Genomic DNA, 19222 nt, shown 5'->3' on the forward strand with positions numbered 1-19222 from the left:
CTTTCGTCCTAATTATGCTTTTACGCGAAGGTTCGACTCATATTCAATCACAAATAAAGCCTCAGTTGCTTTTTGGCGAGAGTTTCACTTTAACTGCTGTAGAACCTGCTGCTGACTTCCTGTTCTGCTCCTGCTGGACTCAGACTCCCATCATGCACCTCTCCTGTCTCACCTGGTCAGAACAGGCTGGACTCAGACTCCCATCATGCACCTCTCGTGTCTCACCTGGTCAGAACAGGCTGGACTCAGACTCCCATCATGCACCTCTCCTGTCTCACCTGGTCAGAACAGGCTGGACTCAGACTCCCATCATGCACCTCCCGTGTCTCACCTGGTCAGAACAGGCTGGACTCAGACTCCCATCATGCACCTCTCGTGTCTTACCTGGTCAGAACAGGCTGGACTCAGACTCCCATCATGCACCTCTCCTGTCTCACCTGGTCAGAACAAGCCGTTAGATTTCACGTCCTGAATGTTTTTCAGGTGAAAGTGCTAACTATAAAAACTGAATGTTTCCATCATTTAGACATAAACTCCATGTTGAGTGAAGTCAACAACACAAACTCACTAAATGTCAAGAAAGGAAATATTTTGACTCTATTTTCATTCTAAACAGAAAAATCCAACCGTCTGAACTGAAGTTTGTGTCTCTGACTGAACTGAGATCAGTTTAATCTGCTCGTTAACTCGTCGTCAAACTCACTTCATTCAAACTGGACCTGAACTGAAGTTTGTGTCTCTGTGACTGTGATTCAGTTCAGGTCCAGTTTGAATGAAGTGAGTTTGACGACGAGTTAACGAGCAGATTAAACTGATCTCAGTTCAGTCAAACACTAACATGTAACTTTACTGTGTGTTTGACGAGGTTCTAGTTAAAAACTCACAAAGTATCTGCAGCACAGCTGAAGGATTTTATAACACAAGTTGTTACCTGAATGTTTCTTCATGACAACTTGTGAGTTGTGTGTGAGTTGTTGTGTAGTGACCTCATAGAAACTAACAGTCAGTTAAAGTGATGTTGCTCTGTAAAAGTCACTAAAGCTGCTTTGTTGAACCAAAGTAACAACAACTGAACATGTATTTGACCTTCACACTCTCATTAAACACACAAGTCATCAGATTTCACTGATATGATTCATACGATGTGATTAATGTGTAACTCTAACAGCCTCTTCAGCGGCGCCGGTCCAAAGTCTCATTCACTGTGATGATTGTGGTGCAGACAGTCGTGTCCGTGTGAACCTCCAGCTGAAGGTAATGTAACACATTTAAAATGTCTGACTGGTTAACAAACATCATCCTCCATGTTGAGAGGAGAACGGTGGAGGAAGAGCAGAGGTGGAGTTAGTTGGTGGTCAGTAGTTGATGTGGAGACAGCAGGAAGCAGCATTCAGAGGACGCTGAGAAGACTTTTATTTTGTAATGAAAGAATCAAAGTGTGTCACTAAATGAGCTGTCAGAGCTGTGAACACTCCTCTCCACACTACATTTACTCTACTGCAGTCTACATCAAGTGACATGCTTTTATTTTGAAAGTAACTAAGTACATTTACTCCAGTACTGTAGCTGAAGTGTTTCTGCTCTGTTGTACTTTTCCTGCGCTTCATCTCAGAGGAGAGATTTGACTTTTTACTGCATTTAGTTTAAATAAATGAAATGTGAGTGTTGAACACTGAAGGAGCTCAGAGTGAAGAAACACTTCAGCTGACTCCAGATCAGTCGTACAGTCGTCTCACAGACAGAGAGGAGACGTTCTCAACATGTTGCTGCCTCGTCAGTTTGTCTCAAGTTAAAGTTCATCAGCCGCGCTGCATTTAGCTTCTTATCAAGACTCAACGTTCAGCTTTATTGTCTTTATGACACAGACAGAGTTTAAATGAACTGTTGAGTCTGTGATGAACGAGTTGATTTGGAGGATCATTCAGAACAGAACTGAAACTTGTTGAACTGACTGAACATTAAAGAAACTGAAGCTTCCTGTCAGATTCAGTCTGTGTCTGACTGCAGGGATCCTGCAACAATTCTCATCAATATTTCTGAGTTTCTTTAACATTCATCAGATTTATCACGTTCATTTTAACGTGTCAGATTTATTGAGCATGTTTTTTAAAGTGCAGTCTTCTTAACAAACTGCACATCATCGTTTATTAAACACATCATCAGTAATTAACCATCGTCACTATTTCAGCATGTTTATGAGCCGCAGTGAACCAGCATGTTCTTTAAAATCTTCAATACAAATCTGGATATTAATGAATCACCAACAATGAAGAAGACATAAACTCCATGCTGAGTGAAGTCAACAACATAAACTCACTAAATATCAAGACAGAAAATATTTTGACTCCTATTTTCATCCTAAACAGAAAAATCCAACCGTCTGAACTGAAGTTTGTGTCTCTGACTGAACTGAGATCAGTTTAATCTGCTCGTTAACTCGTCGTCAAACTCACTTCATTCAAACTGGACCTGAACTGAATCACAGTCACAAACACTAACATGTAACTTTACTGTGTGTTTGACGAGGTTCTAGTTTTTGTTCTCAAAGATATTTTTATTAAGTTTTTACACAAATATAAAGTATTTATACACACACACACACACACACACACACACACACACACACACACACATGTCATTACCTAGCCAGACTCATACATAGAGGAATAGACAGGACAAATAGACCAATTGTGCTTGATTCCTGGAGTGGTACAGGTAACAGCTGGAAGTCAAGTTTTACCCCAAGAAAGTAATAACGAAAAGTAAAATAAAATAAAGAAGTAAATATATATATAAATGATGAACCCACAGAAGAGCCAAAAGCAGGTAACAGAGAAAGGGCCAATGTATACACTTGATATTGTTGACATGGAAACAGAAAGCAAGGTATGGGTGAGGGGTCCAGTCCCTAGCTAGTTTGAGAATTATGAAAGAATTCCAGAAAAGGTCCCCACACTTTTTGAAACTTTTCTTTAGAGTTACGGATTGAGTAATGTATTTTTTCAAGGTTTAGACAAGACATGACATCTCTCAACCACTGAGCGTGGGTGGGCGGGGCAGCATCCTTCCACATGAGCAATATTGCATGTCTGGCCAAGAGAGAAGCGAAAGACAGAGTGCGCCGTCTAGCTGGGGTCAGGCGCACATCGACCTCATCGAAACTTTGGGAGATTGAACCTTTCAGTTAGTTGCTCAAATGATAAAAAACTATTATCTATGAAAAGATCCCTGAAACGCTCAATGCCCAGTCTCTGCCATTCCTGGAACGTTGGGTCCAGTAAAGAAGGGTGAAACAGATGATTGGCAGAAATGAGACTTGAGAGGCAAAAATCAGAGAGGCCAAAGTGTCTCCTGAACTGAGCCCACACCCTCAGCATGTGCCGGACGACTGGATTATCTATGAGTTTATTTGGTGGGGGAGGGAATTTAGATCCAACAAGTGCTGGAACTGAAAAGTTTTTAACAGAACCCAACTCCAATGACACCCATGCAGGGCAGTCAGATCGATTGTGAAAATATGACCAAAACGTAAGACAGCGGATGTTGGCTGCCCAATAATAAAAAAGAAAATTAGGCAGTGCCATACCTCCCCCTCCCTTAGGTCTTTGGAGATGGACCTTATTTAGCCGAGGGCGCTTTCCTTTCCATATATTCATGGGTTTCATGTGACGTCACACGTGAGTCACAGCGCCATCTTGGAGACCGTCTTAGGACCGGAGCTACGGTAGTCTAATGTAAACAATGCCGTCTATCTGCTGCGCTGTAGGCTGTAATAACAGCACGTCAAACAAAAATGGACATATATTTTATAATATTCCCAAGAACACAGAAAGGAGACAGAAGTGGATAGCTGCAATTAGAAGGATTCACTGGAATTCACTTTTTTCGCCAGTCTCTCACTTTCTTGGTGTCGACAGAAATATCTAGCGGCTGCTTCTCCCGAGTTTTCCTCTGCATATTTTAGGACAGAAAGTTTGAATTTCAAGTGGTTCTTTTTATTTTGTTTGCTGCAGCGGAGCTGGTGCTCCCTGCTGTATGGTGACGGGTTGTGTACAAGTTAAATGAAACTATCGCCAAAACAAATATTTGGCAAATGCTGTGCGGACAAAAGCAGGGTTAGTAATCCATCTGGGAGTACATGTGGATCCAATCCTAAAATACTTTGTAACATAGCGCTGCTCTTCCTCCGTGGAGAGATGAGGTTTGCTAGCCATTTCCCCTCGAACCAGTTGAAGGCGCTAACAGTACGCTCTATCGTACGGTCCTTAGTGGTCCTCAAGATGGCGGCCAGAACGAAAAAGTCACGTGACTGAAACCCATGAATAGGATGATATAACAGAATCTAATGTGTCAAAAAATGATTTGGGAATGAAGGTCGGTACTGATTGAAAGACATACAAAAATTTAGGAAGAATATTCATTTTGATGGAGTTGTTTCGGCCGACCAAGGACGTAGAAAGGGGCGACCACTGCGTCAGGCACCGTCTTGTGTGGTTTAGCAAAGTAAGAAGGTTTTCTTTGAAAAGACACTTGTGCTTTTTCGTAACTGTAATACTAAGTAGGGCTGGGCGATATATCGATATAAAACTTATATCGATATATATTTTTAAATGTGATATGGAATTAGACCATATCTCGTATATCGATATAGTTAAAAGTTGCGCTGTGATCCTTGCTCCAGGCGAGCCGCTGACCCGGAGCTCTCTGCACTGCTCCCCCCGCCCCTCCTCCTTCATGCACAGAGAGGGGAGGGGCTGGAACAGACACTCCGGCACTCTTCAACAAACTATTGTTGCCCCGCACTTTGACCTTGATGCCCCGTGAAAAAGACTCATCGTAGGGCCACAGTGGCCTCTGTGCCCCTGGCCCGGTCAGCGTAGCGGGCTTGCCTTTAATTACAGCCACCTGAGTGCACAGTAGTCACTCACAGTAACTTCAGTGAGTCCGCGGTTCGTGCAGGTGGAGTCTCATCATCACGATGATCTCACGTGAAAGCCTCTCAAACAGCAGCAGCGTCTCAAAACAGAAGAACGAAACTTACAGCACAGCGAGCGAGCGCAGCCGGTTTGACATGATACGTAACTGACTTATGTGGTAGGATTTAGTCCGGTAAAGTTGGAAATATATTCACAGATTCGAACTTCCCGGATCAATAACTCATAAGTGAAACCTTGTTAAAACACAACTGACGACTCTTTCCTACCGTAGTAAGGTAGACAACGAGCTACAACCGTATTTTCATCTAAACGAGCGTCTGGACATTAACTCTGGTCTGTATGGTCAGCCAGCTGTGAGACGAGGGCGCAGGGACCATCTACAAAGTGCAACACTGAAAAGAGAAACTACAAAAAATATTCAATAACTTCACTATTATTCAGAGTGTAGTGTCACCAAAATCACTCCACACATCAGTGGTCTCCTGCTGGTTATTCTACAACTTTTTGTTTGGAAAAAATGTGCTTTGCCATAATTTTGGGGAATTTCTATTTGGGAGAAATATTCAATAACACTAATATTCAGTGAGGTGTCACAAAACTCACCTCACCCTAACCCTACTTAACAAAACAAACTGTTTTCTAATGTAACATCAACTTGATATTGGTATTTAAAAAACGTTTTAATACATAATCCATGTCTTATTATACATTAGGATGTTATGGTATCAGTCTGAAAGGTAAATCAACACATTTTACTCAGTGGCCTTTGTGCCCCTGACAAAAAAAGGCCAAATGGACTCGCCCCTGAAATGACAAAATTCCCACCCACATGTCATATTTGGCTTTGACTGAACATTTGCTCTCAATTTTCAATAAAAATATTGGGATATATATCGTATATCGATATTCAGCCTAAATATATCGGGATATGACTATTGGTCCATATCGCCCAGCCCTAATACCAAGGTAAGTGAATTTGTTTTCCACAACCCTAAAAGGGAAGTTGGAGTAGTCTGATGCTGGCATCCCCTCACTGACAGGGAAGAGTTCAGATTTGTTCAAATTTAATTTGTATCCTGAGAACTGGCTAAACTCATTCAGTAGAGACAACATGGCTGGTAGAGAGCCAACCGGATGTGAGATAAAACTTAACAAGTCGTCTGCGTATAGAGCCACCTTATGTTCTACTCCATTCCTCCAAATACCAGAAATATTCTCGCAGCTGCGGATTGCTATCGCCAAAGGCTCTATGGCTAAGTCAAATAACAGGGGGCTTAGAGGACACACTTGTCGGGTTCCTCGATAGAGGTTAGAGGGTTTTGACAGCAGAGAGTTGGTAAGAACCGAAGCAGTTGGCTCGAGTATAGTAATTTTATCCAGGTGATAACATTTGGACCAAAGCCAAATCTTTTCAAAGTTTCAAATAAATATGCCCACTCTATCCGGTCAAACGCCTTCTCTGCGTCTAAAGAAAGGACACATTCAGGAGTTTCACCAGAGGGAAGATATAAAATGTCAAATAGCCTACGTATGTTGAAATAGGAGTATCGATTTTTGACAAAGCCAGTTTGGTCTTCAGATATGACAGACGGTAAAAAATTCTCCAGTCTTCGGGCCAAAACTTTAGCCAGAATTTTAACATCAACATTTAATAGAGAGATTGGCCTATATGCAGAACACTCCATCGGATCTTTGTCTTTCTTTGCAATAAGAGTGAAACATGCTTCGTAGAACGATGTCGGAAGCTAACCCTGCTTGAATGAGTCAGACAGCACTGCGCTTAGCTGTGACGAAAGTAGTGAAGAAAATGTTTTAAAGAATTCTGCGGGAAACCCATCAGGTCCCGGGGATTTTCCTGACTGCAGCGAGGAAATAGCTGCATCTATCTCCTCTCTCGTTATGGGTTCATCTACTCTCCTTTTACCGTCTGGGGAGAGCGTGGGAATGTTTAGTTGATTCAGAAAGTTATTCCTTGATACAGTATTATTTGAAAATTCAGAGGTGTAGAGTTGGGAGTAGTAACTCCTGAATGTGTCATTAATCTCTGCATGATCCGAAGTAGCCCTACCATCCCCAATTTTGATATTCGTAATGTGACTCTTTGCTTTGAGTCCTCTCAGCTGATTAGCCAACAATTTCCCGGATTTTTCACCGTGGACATAGAACAAACTCTTACTCCTCAAGAGTTGGTGCTCAGCAAGGTAAGTTGAGGCAAGGTTACATTTGGTTTGGAGCTCCACTCGCGTTTTATATAGGTCAGGGTTTTTAACTTGAGCATATTGTTTGTCTATTTCCTTAATTTGATCGGCTAATTCTAATCGTTCTCAGTGGGCCTTTTTCTTCATATTTGCAGCGTAGGAAATTATTTGCCCCCTGAGGTACGCTTTAAGAGCATCCCAAACTACTAGACTGGATATATCCGGAGACGTAATTGTCTGAAAGAAAAAGGATATATGTTCTTTCATAAAGTTTACAAAATCATTGTCTGAGAGGAGAGTTGAATTAAAGCGCCAGTGTTTTTTAACTTGAGGAAGGTCAGTCAATGCCAAAGATAGCACAACAGGAGCATGATCTGATATCACTTTGCCCTGATCAGCACAGGAGCGCGCCAATGGTATCAGTTCATTATCAATGAAAAAATAGTCAATCCTAGTGAAGGTATGGTGAAAGTGCAAGAAGAAGGAGTACCCTCTCTTATTTGGATGGAGGGAATGCCAGACATCAGAGACACCGAAATTGGATAAACAGGACTGGATGAATGAGGCAGACCTACTAACTGAGTCAGGGCTGGGAGAAGAGCGGTCCAGCACGGGATCTAACCAACAACTGAAATCCCCACCAAGTATAAGAGAGTGCGAGCTCAGATCCGGGAGAGAGGAAAAGAAGCGCTCCAAGAAACCCACATCGTCTACATTTGGAGCATAGACATTGGCTAGCACCATCATTGTGTTGTATAATTTCCCTGAGACAAAGCGGCCGTTAGTATCTGATACAACATTGTGATGCACAAAGGGGATGTTTTGATCAGCTAGGATTGAAACCCCCCTGGCCTTTGCTTGGAATGAGGAATGGAAGTGCTGCCCCGCCCACCACGACATCAGGCGGGTGTTATCAGAACTGCGGATGTGTGTCTCTTGCAGAAAAATAAATGCTGGTTTAAATTGTTTTATATGTGAAAATACCCTCCTCCTTTTAACAGGGTGGTATTAAGCCCTTGACATTCCAGCTGACAAACTTTAACGATCTATCCAGTGTCTTTGACTGAAAATGCAGAGTGATAAATACAAATGATATCAGAACTCCAGGAACATGAAGGACATAATGAACCAAAACTGGGCTGTACATGGCTTGTGTAGGTTAATAAACCAGAACTGACATAGGAAAAGCCTCCCCTTACCCACCCACCCCACAACAAGACAGCTGCCGGAAGAACATAGCAGCAAGCTCTTCAAAACACTCATTATTTATCCCCCACAGAAAATCTTCCTGTCACTTGCACCCAAAAATCTTCGACTCCTTATTTTAGTGTTAGAATGCACTCAACACTCCTAGGACCACATGAAACTATTCTGCGAGTGCAAATTTAGAAAAGAAAAACAAACAAAAAACACTCCTTTTAAGATCTGTTATGAACTGTTAACACTATAAAGTCATATAGCAGAATAAAAAAGAAATATGCTGCTTTGAAAGATTATCATAGACTGGCTGGTTTTACTCTCACTCACATGTGAGCAGTTCACTGAGTTAAAGGCTGGGGTATACTCACATACCTACAGCCAAGGTGAGTGTGATATTAATGGTTAAGTAAGCTGCTCCATACCAGCTGTGGCCTGACCGCCGAAATCAGTGTCCAGAGAAAAGGATAGCATGTTAGTGGTTGTAGACAGTCAGGCACAGCCATCAAACAGACGTTTACGACCGAAGAGGTGGAGGAGGAAGGCCATCGATGTATTTCCGCGCCTCATCTGTCGAGCGTAACCACTTCTTGTCTCCATCAGGAAGTGTGATACGGAGCCGTGCGGGATACAGGAGAGAGGGTTTGAGCCCTCGGTTGTAGAGATCCGCCATGACTTCTCTGTATTCGACTCGCTGGCTCAAAACTTCGGGGCTGTAGTCGTCGACCACTCGAACTTGGTGGCCGCGGTACTCCAGCTTCCCTCTGCGGCGGGCCTTGCGGATCAGGAGATCCTTGACCTGGTAGCGGTGCAGGCGGAGAATGACTGGGCGCCGTCTCTGTCCGGGGCCCGGTTTTGCTGTTAGCGAACGATGGGCTCTGTCAATCTCGGGCGGAGACGGGAGCGTCTCCTTTCCAAAAACCTCGCACAGCATATCGGAGAAAAAAGCTGTAGGTCGCCCACCTTCAACAGACTCCGCTAGGCCCAGGATGCGAATGTTTTGTCTTCTGCTGCGACCCTCCAAGTTGATGACTTTTCTCCCCGACTTGCCGCAGTGCAAAGTCATTTAGAAGCAGATGTGGGTTAACGAAAAGTTAATAACTCAATATGAATTGTCCAGTTTGCATTATAAAGGAGTGAATGAGTGAAAAAAAAGCAGAGCAGGTAGGAGCTCTCGCGCGCTGCGTCTACTCCATGTGGCAGCCGACCGGAAGTCGACAAGGTTCTAGTTAAAAACTCACAAAGTATCTGCAGCACAGCTGAAGGATTTTATAACACAAGTTGTTACCTGAATGTTTCTTCATGACAACTTGTGAGTTGTGTGTGAGTTGTTGTGTAGTGACCTCATAGAAACTAACAGTCAGTTAAAGTGATGTTGCTCTGTAAAAGTCACTAAAGCTGCTTTGTTGAACCAAAGTAACAACAACTGAACATGTATTTGACCTTCACACTCTCATTAAACACACAAGTCATCTGATTTCACACATGATTCATGTTTAACAGTCATCTCACTCTCTGACTTTGTGATCAATAATCAATCACCCTGTTTGTTTTTATTGTCACAGTCACTGTAGGTTTGTTGTGTCTCTGAATAGGTTTAACTGTGATGGTACGTACAGTATAAAGACTGTTGTCATGTTGTTGTACAGTAACACAACACTGTGAATAGATCAGAGATGATCACTGCACTGACACAATCACTGAACCAATCGGCTCCATCTTTAGACTTGAGAGTATTTTTATCACCGTGAGTGAAGAAGCTGCTGCAGAAGCTCCACTTCCTGTTTCCACTCTGCTTCTATAAAGTGTTGATGAACGTATTGATCCTTCTGCATGTTGCTGATGTTACTGGATGACTTACACTACCAGTCTAAAGTTTGGACACACCTTATCATTTAATGTTTTTTCTTTATTTTCATGACTATTTACATTGTAGATTCTCACTGAAGGCATCAAAACTATGAGTGAACACATATGAAATCATGTAGTAAACAAAAAAGTGTGAAGTAACTCAAAACATGTTTTATATTTTTGATTAAAAAACCCAGAGTAAGTTGTTGACATGTTGCATCATTTCTGGGCCTGGAACATTGAACACTTTACTGGTTAACATCTAAGAACTTTAGTTTTCTTCACTTTTACTTGTGTTGATGTTAAAGTTGTGGTTTCATGTTTTCATCTTTCTTGTTCAGTGGTGTTTGGTGTCCTGAGACGACAGCTTCATTTCAAGAAGTAACAGCTGGTGGAACAGAAGCTGATGGAAAATGGAACAGACTGTCAGCTGTTCACATCTGGAGACAGAAGGACGTGTAAGCAGAGCATCACTTCAGTTACTTTCAGTCTGGCCCACGCAGCAGCAGCAGGAGCTCTAACTGGCCAGACTCTGCTGCTGTGTCGGCCAATCAGAGCTCCTGTTGATGCTCTGATATGTTCCTGTCACAGTTTTCTGTCAGGTTAATAATACTGACTTTTATTAGCAGGGAGCCACACTGAAGAAAGTGGATCTCTTGAAAATTCTGGAAAAGTTAAAAAAAGATGAATTTGAGAAGTTCAAATGGTTTCTGGAGGATCGTGGCATCGCAACTGCCGACCTGGAGGATGCAGACAGGATGAAAACAGTGAACCTGATGGTGAAAAGCTTTACACTTCATGGAGCTGTGAAGGTGACCAAGGAGGTTCTGAAGGAGATACCCAGGATGGACCTGCTGCAGAACCTGTCAGCCAGCAGCTCAGAATCAGAAGGTCAGTCAGTTTTATATCTCTGTATTTCCAGAGAACAGACAGCTGGCAGGAGCAGCCACCTGGAAGCACGTGACCACTCTGAGTTTCCCCATCATGGCCCCTGGGCCGTCTGTACAGACGCCCACACATTTTGAATTGTAATCGTACTCTTGACCTTGATTATACAAACCACTTTGTTCTCACGTACCCTCTACGTCACTCTGTCTCCCCCTGTGGGTACGTGTACCCCAGTGTGGGAATACTGGGTGTAGAGGATTGTGATGTTTCTAACTTTGTAAATACCTGCTGCCTCACCAGAGCTTCTACCCCTGCTCCAGTCTGCAGAGCTGCTCCTCTGTGCAGTGGCACCAAGTCTTCAGTGGTGATTGGTTACACTGCACACGAGTAACAGCCAATCAGACGTTGTTGTAGGCGGGACATCAAGTGAGACCACAGAACTGTGTCAGATAATTAGCAGAGTGATGCTTACAAACTAATGAGCGACTGTGAGGAGTAACTGTATGTTAGTAAACTTAACTCTATGTTAAAGTGCAGTAGATGTTTCTGATTGGTCACATTTCAGTGATTTATCAACAGGAGTTGAAATGTTCCTGTGCTACAGATCTACTCACTCGTCTTTACAGTTGATCTCAGTCTTTATAGTTTCATAGTTTGAATGATTTTATTCACAGACTTTTTTAACAACCACAGTTCAGAATAATTGTTTCTAAAAATGAAGATAAATTGGTGGAGATCACACTCTAACTTATCATCTGTCCAAGAATAAACTGTGTAACCTACAGTATGTAACACAGGCACATTTAAAATATAAATATGAAGTCAAACTGAAACAATATCACATAATATCTCTTTCTCTGTCAGTGTCAGTGGATGTTAAAGCTGCTGTTGTCTCTGGTTTGTATGGAAGCCCTGAAGGACCAAGTGTAGTTTGACTCAATTATAACTGAGTGAAAGCAAAGAGAGAAAAAAATCATCAACCAACTTTGACTCATATACATTCACAAATAAAGCCTTGGTTGCTTTTTGGCGAGTGTTTCACTTTAAGGTAGTAAATAAAGACGTGACTGCAGCGAGCTGAAGTTATGGTACTTTACTGGCTGCTCAGTCAAAACATACTCCAACTCCCAACATACATTGCAGCCCAGGTAATCCTTATCTTAGAGCCCCCTCTAGTGTCTAACATACACAACTGTATATCCAGACCACACCACAGAATAACCAATGTTCAAACTGAAAGTGGCAGAAAAATGTTTTTGTGGTAGTAGAACCCCAAAGATAGCTTAATATACCAATTAATTAATGATATAATGTTAATATAATTAATATAACACATAATATGTTTCTCTGTCAGTGTCAGTGGATGTTGAAGGTGCTGGAGGAGCTCCAGAGAACAGAGGAGCAGCGTCCTCTCAGACTGAAGGTAAAGCTGCTGTTGTCTCTGGTTTGTATGGAAGCCCTGAAGGACCAAGTGTAGTTTGATGGAGGTGAAATATATGACATTAGCTACTGTCTTATTTATCAAGAGACTTCACAAGGAATATGACAAATCTGTGATTTGGTTAAAGAGAGTTCAGAGTTACAGTCGTTTGGGGGAATCAGTAACTGTTTTCTCACTTAGTGTCTGTTTGGTGATGTTTGAATTTATGTCAGACAGAATAAATAATAACAGGATATTTTTGCTCAACTGTTGAATGTCTCTTGGATTGAATAACATGATGATGTCATAAACATCCAGGAATGAAGTCAAACTAAGCAGGGTTGTCCAGGCTTTGTGTGCAGGCAGCCAGAAAAGTCTCATAATGGATAAATGCATGAAAAAGGACTCACAAATGTATTTGGGGAGTTGTATATGTATATGACTCCATACACAAATGCATTTTCAGTGCACACACAAATATGCCTCAATCCATATATAAGTAAAACAAAATTCACATGTAAAAATAAGATTTGTAAACATATTTTTTAGGTAATAATTTTAGATCATAAATTCAGTTGGAAGCCACATATAGAATATATTAAAAAGAAATGAGCTAAATCTGTTGTTATTATTTACAAAGTAGGGGATTTGTTGAACAACACTTCTCACTTACACTTCTGGGAGTTAAATAATGGAACGGACTTAGTGGTGAACTGAAATTGTGTAGATCACGGTTGAGTTTCAAAAAAACATTGAAAGGTGAAATAATTAAGGATTACAATGTAAAATGACTGAAAAGTGAAATGATTAAGAAGTAAGAATTTAGAGTAAATTATTGTTGTGTTTTCTGGGTTTTTTCTTCTTCTTTCTATAACTGATATTTTGGGTTATTTCATGGATTGCACAGGATAGGCAAAAATAACCCTCGGCTTTAACCTGTTCCTTTTTCGGTTACAGAGTTTGTTTAAAATTTTTGTTGTGAGAAAATGTTGAGTGGAAGTCTGTATGATAATATTTGCGATTCACAAATGTGTTTTTTCTGTGAGGGGGTCGTCTGCAGCCAATCAGACGTCTCACTCCTTCACAGCCAATCACCAGCTGTTGTTAGACAGAGCAGCGAGGCACCAATCTGCCGTCCTTTTGGCGGCTCGGTCCGCGGTTTTAGACAGAGGGCGGCAAATTGGGGGTCTGTTGTGGTCCGCCGTTTTTCCCCCTCGGAGGGAACACTTATTTCCACCTCGCCTGCTATCTAAAAACGAGGCGTCAATGTGCCGGCCTCTGCGTGAGGTGGGCGGAGGTGTGGATGACCTGCACTGTAGTGCGCCACACAGCCGGGGAGTTTTAAAACCAGGAAACAGCTGATCACAGCAGTCAGTCCATCACTTCATCCGCGGACATTAAGATGAACAACTGGACAGCCGCTGAGATCCAGGAGATGCAGCGTCTCCTCGGTCTCTGTAGCTGTTTTGTTGTGTTAGCTTGATGTTGTGTCGGAAAGCTAAGACCGGCCACTACTTTCAAATTAAAAGCCCATGCCAAGAACCCAGTTCTAAACTCCAATGGGGTGCAATGTAAAGCTCTTATTTTGAAGACAAATTCGTTGTCACCGTTCACAGCCCAACTTCCAGCTTCACGTCACGTCACATGTTTACGCCTACCTCAGAGGCGGCTTTTGGAGAAGGAGGAATATTACGCCTCCGTTTTAGAAAGACAGGCCGGCACATTGCCGTCCTCACCTTGGAGCAGATGTGCCACCTTTTCTGTCTGAAAAGGGCTCCTGTGGCAGTGGCTCCCCACGAGGGGTTTTAAACTAACGTCATTACAGCATGCAACAGAATTTACCCATGGTTCAGCTTTGCTTTTCCAGTTGAACGGTGTTTATGCTAGCGTAGCTGTCATGCTCGCTCTAAAAAATGGCTTTTAACACAAAGAAAGCGACAAAATGGACAAAAATCGGAGGTGGATACTCAGTCCTCACCCGTCAGTTCTCACAGAGTGGGCAGATGACATGAAGCAATGGCCCGACGTTGGCGCATCACAAATATATTTACAAATCTTATTTTTATATGTGTATTTTTTTTTTTACTTATATATGGATTGAAGCATATTTGTGTGTGCATTGAAAATGCATTTGTGTATGGAGTCATACGACTCCCCAAATACATTTGTGAGTCCTTTTTTGTGCATTTATTCCATTATGAGTCTGTTCTGGCTCCATATAAACTATGTAACCTACAGTATGTAACAAAGGCACATTTAAAAAACAGATATGAAGTCAAACTGAAACAATAACACATAATCTCTTTCTCTGTCCGTTTCACTGGATGTTACAGGTGCTGTGCGCCTGAAAGAACGACTTGCTGATGCTGTTAAAAACAGAAGCAGTCTGCTGGAACATCAGTCAGGTCGTCTCCATGTTTATAAAGTTCCCCTGGAAGAAGAACGACTGGGTGTTGCAGGGTGCAGGCGTTTTAGTTTTGGGAAAGAGTCTTTCAAACGTAATCGCACCATCATGCTTCTCGGAGCAACTGGAGCTGGAAAATCAACTCTCATCAATGGGATGATCAATTACATTCTGGGTGTTGAATGGGAGGATTCATATCGGTTTAAATTAGTTGATGAGGATCCATCAAAATCACAAGCTCACAGCCAGACTTCTGAAGTCACTGTGTACAAGATCAACCACCAGCAGGGGTTTAGAATAGACCACTCACTGACCATCATTGACACTCCAGGATTTGGAGACACAAGAGGCATAGAGAGAGACAAGATGATCACAGAACAGCTGCGTAATCTGTTCACTGATCAGCGTGGTGTCAGTGAAGTTGATGCTGTGTGTCTCGTCGCTCAGGCTGCTTTACCTCGACTCACACCAACACATGACTCTGCGCTCTCAATCTTTGGCAGAGATGTGGCAGAAAACATCAGAGTTCTGGTGACGTTTGCAGATGGCCAGCTTCCACCAGTTCTAAAGGCGATCAAAGAATCAGGTGTCCCATGTACTAAATCAGAAGACGGGCTGCCACTTCACTTCAAATTCAATAATTCAGCGTTGTTTGCAGACAACAAATCATCTGCAGCAGGCAGCAGGAGTAAATATGGAGGCTTTGATCAGATGTTTTGGGACATGGGGGCCAATAGCATGGAGACGTTCTTTGTTGCTTTGAATGTGATAGAAACCAAAAGCTTGATACTGACAAAGGAGGTCCTCAGAGAAAGACAGCAGCTCGAGAATTCAGTTGAGAATTTGCAGGTGAGGGTTAAAATTGGGTTAGCCAAGCTTGAGGAGATAAGAGAGGTAAGTGAGAAACTGAAAGCTCACGAGGCAGAGATCAGCAGGAATGAGAACTTTGAGATTGAAATCACTGTCAGAAATTCTCGGAATCAGGAAGTTAAAGAAAGAGTAACAGTCAAAGAGCTGCAAGAAAGGTTCAATCAAGCAAAAGACGCTAAGAAACCTGTTGAAGCGATGATTGCAAGACTGACGGCTGAATATGATCGTGTTCAGGCTGAGGTGATGAAACTGATGGAGAGCTCTGCTCAGTGTTTAAACAGACTCAAAGAGATCGCACTGAAGCCAGATCCTCTCTCCACTCCAGAGTACATTGACCTGCTTATAGAAGGAGAGAAATCTGAGGGAAGACCAGGCTGGAAGCAACGAGTTCAGCACCTGATGACTATCAGAGACAAGCAGAGTTCATGGCTAAATTAGAGAGAGGAGAGAAACTCCTCAGATAGATTGTAGTTAAAATACAATCTCATCTCATGAAGAGCTTCAGGTGTGAACGTAGCAGCAGGTTGATGAAGAGCTTCAGGTGTGAACGTAGCAGCAGACTGATGAAGAGCTTCAGGTGTGAACGTAGCAGCAGGTTGATGAAGAGCTTCAGGTGTGAACGTAGCAGCAGGTTGATGAAGAGCTTCAGGTGTGAACGTAGCAGCAGGTTGATGAAGAGCTTCAGGTGTAAACGTAGCAGCAGGTTGATGAAGAGCTTCAGGTGTAAACGTAGCAGCAGACTGATGAAGAGCTTCAGGTGTGAACGTAGCAGCAGCTTGATGAAGAGCTTCAGGTGTAAACGTAGCAGCAGGTTGATGAAGAGCTTCAGGTGTAAACGTAGCAGCAGGTCGATGAAGAGCTTCAGGTGTAAACGTAGCAGCAGGTCGATGAAGAGCTTCAGGTGTAAACGTAGCAGCAGGTTGATGAAGAGCTTCAGGTGTAAACGTAGCAGCAGGTTGATGAAGAGCTTCAGGTGTAAACGTAGCAGCAGACTGATGAAGAGCTTCAGGTGTGAACGTAGCAGCAGACTGATGAAGAGCTTCAGGTGTGAACGTAGCAGCAGGTTGATGAAGAGCTTCAGGTGTGAACGTAGCAGCAGGTTGATGAAGAGCTTCAGGTGTAAACGTAGCAGCAGGTTGATGAAGAGCTTCAGGTGTGAACGTAGCAGCAGGTTGATGAAGAGCTTCAGGTGTGAACGTAGCAGCAGACTGATGAAGAGCTTCAGGTGTGAACGTAGCAGCAGACTGATGAAGAGCTTCAGGTGTAAACGTAGCAGCAGGTCGATGAAGAGCTTCAGGTGTGAACGTAGCAGCAGACTGATGAAGAGCTTCAGGTGTAAACGTAGCAGCAGGTTGATGAAGAGCTTCAGGTGTGAACGTAGCAGCAGGTTGATGAAGAGCTTCAGGTGTAAACGTAGCAGCAGGTTGATGAAGAGCTTCAGGTGTGAACGTAGCAGCAGGTTGATGAAGAGCTTCAGGTGTGAACGTAGCAGCAGACTGATGAAGAGCTTCAGGTGTGAACGTAGCAGCAGACTGATGAAGAGCTTCAGGTGTGAACGTAGCAGCAGACTGATGAAGAGCTTCAGGTGTAAACGTAGCAGCAGACTGATGAAGAGCTTCAGGTGTGAACGTAGCAGCAGACTGATGAAGAGCTTCAGGTGTGAACGTAGCAGCAGGTTGATGAAGAGCTTCAGGTGTAAACGTAGCAGCAGGTTGATGAAGAGCTTCAGGTGTAAACGTAGCAGCAGGTTGATGAAGAGCTTCAGGTGTAAACGTAGCAGCAGGTTGATGAAGAGCTTCAGGTGTAAACGTAGCAGCAGGTTGATGAAGAGCTTCAGGTGTAAACGTAGCAGCAGACTGATGAAGAGCTTCAGGTGTGAACGTAGCAGCAGACTGATGAAGAGCTTCAGGTGTAAACGTAGCAGCAGGTTGATGAAGAGCTTCAGGTGTAAACGTAGCAGCAGGTCAATGAAGAGCTTCAGGTGTAAACGTAGCAGCAGACTGATGAAGAGCTTCAGGTGTGAACGTAGCAGCAGACTGATGAAGAGCTTCAGGTGTGAACGTAGCAGCAGACTGATGAAGAGCTTCAGGTGTGAACGTAGCAGCAGGTTGATGAAGAGCTTCAGGTGTGAACGTAGCAGCAGACTGATGAAGAGCTTCAGGTGTGAACGTAGCAGCAGACTGATGAAGAGCTTCAGGTGTGAACGTAGCAGCAGACTGATGAAGAGCTTCAGGTGTAAACGTAGCAGCAGGTTGATGAAGAGCTTCAGGTGTAAACGTAGCAGCAGGTTGATGAAGAGCTTCAGGTGTGAACGTAGCAGCAGGTTGATGAAGAGCTTCAGGTGTGAACGTAGCAGCAGGTTGATGAAGAGCTTCAGGTGTGAACGTAGCAGCAGACTGATGAAGAGCTTCAGGTGTGAACGTAGCAGCAGGTTGATGAAGAGCTTCAGGTGTAAACGTAGCAGCAGACTGATGAAGAGCTTCAGGTGTGAACGTAGCAGCAGGTTGATGAAGAGCTTCAGGTGTAAACGTAGCAGCAGGTTGATGAAGAGCTTCAGGTATGAACGTAGCAGCAGACTGATGAAGAGCTTCAGGTGTGAACGTAGCAGCAGACTGATGAAGAGCTTCAGGTGTAAACGTAGCAGCAGGTCGATGAAGAGCTTCCAGAGGCCTGTACTTCGAAGGGGGCTCAACATAGCCAGGCTTTGTGCTCATGCTGCAGCTCAACAAAGCCCAGAGTCCCCAATCAGAGTTAAACGGTACTGCAACGGTGGTTATCAACTTACTTTGTCAAGTCCGGTTCTCTGCTTTGTGCTCTGCGCGCGTTCACATAAAAGGGGGCGTTTGACGTCATATTATTCTACTTCTGTGCGAAAACGGATCGATCCCGGGCCACATATTTTACTCAAGATGAGCAGATTCTTATTATGCAGGACTATGAAGAATTCAAAGAAACCATCACGGTAAAAAGTAACACTGTCGCCGCCAACAGAGCGAGGGAGGGCTGCTGGCAGGAAACTGCTGACCGTGTAAATGCGTAAGTTAACAATGATTAATATTATGATCAGTATTATATTAAGCCTTTAGTGTTTTCATTTCTGAAAGCTCAACATTGTGCAATTTTTACATATTAACCCTCATCCATTAAAAAAATAAATACACTGAAGCAACAACTATCTTTGTTCATTTTTGAATGATGTCTATATTGTTTTCACATTTTACTGATCTCAGTTATAGAATGCGCGTGTGTGTTTTATTGAAAGCGAGGCTGAGTGTGCGTAGGCTATAAATGTTCAGTGTTTTTTTGTATCACTGTGTTGGGATGAACAAGCAGATGTAGCTACTGTCCCTGTACAATGACAATAAAGAGCTTTCTGACAGTGAAAACAGCTCCAGCCTGTCAGATTTGTGTTTGGGCGTACACTGCCCTGCAACGGGTGAAACATTGATCAGTTCAT

General features: G+C 43.0%; 1 protein-coding gene across 1 annotated transcript; it reads left to right on the forward strand.

The window, feature by feature from the left end:
* Positions 1–1034: 1034 nt before the first annotated feature.
* Positions 1035–16203, forward strand: LOC115576554 (uncharacterized). Its single transcript, XM_030409082.1, has 5 exons — positions 1035–1254; positions 10525–10641; positions 10813–11074; positions 12426–12494; positions 14825–16203. The coding sequence occupies exons 2-5, from the start codon at positions 10597–10599 to the stop codon at positions 16201–16203; spliced, it is 1755 nt and encodes a 584-aa protein (XP_030264942.1). The 5' UTR covers positions 1035–1254; positions 10525–10596.
* Positions 16204–19222: the final 3019 nt, after the last annotated feature.

Source organism: Sparus aurata, chromosome 24 (genome assembly GCF_900880675.1).
Source record: "Sparus aurata chromosome 24, fSpaAur1.1, whole genome shotgun sequence".
Classification (NCBI taxonomy): Eukaryota; Metazoa; Chordata; class Actinopteri; order Spariformes; family Sparidae; genus Sparus; species Sparus aurata.

What these genes read in the sequence shown, in the direction of transcription:
- LOC115576554 (XM_030409082.1), top strand. Translation starts at nt 10,597, where the DNA reads ATGGAACAGACTGTCAGCTGTTCACATCTGGAGACAGAAGGACGT. An exon ending in ATCTGGAGACAGAAGGACGT is followed by an intron (nt 10,642 to 10,812) that starts GTAAGCAGAGCA and finishes TTTTATTAGCAG; the next exon opens with GGAGCCACACTGAAGAAAGT. An exon ending in AGCGTCCTCTCAGACTGAAG is followed by an intron (nt 12,495 to 14,824) that starts GTAAAGCTGCTG and finishes TGGATGTTACAG; the next exon opens with GTGCTGTGCGCCTGAAAGAA.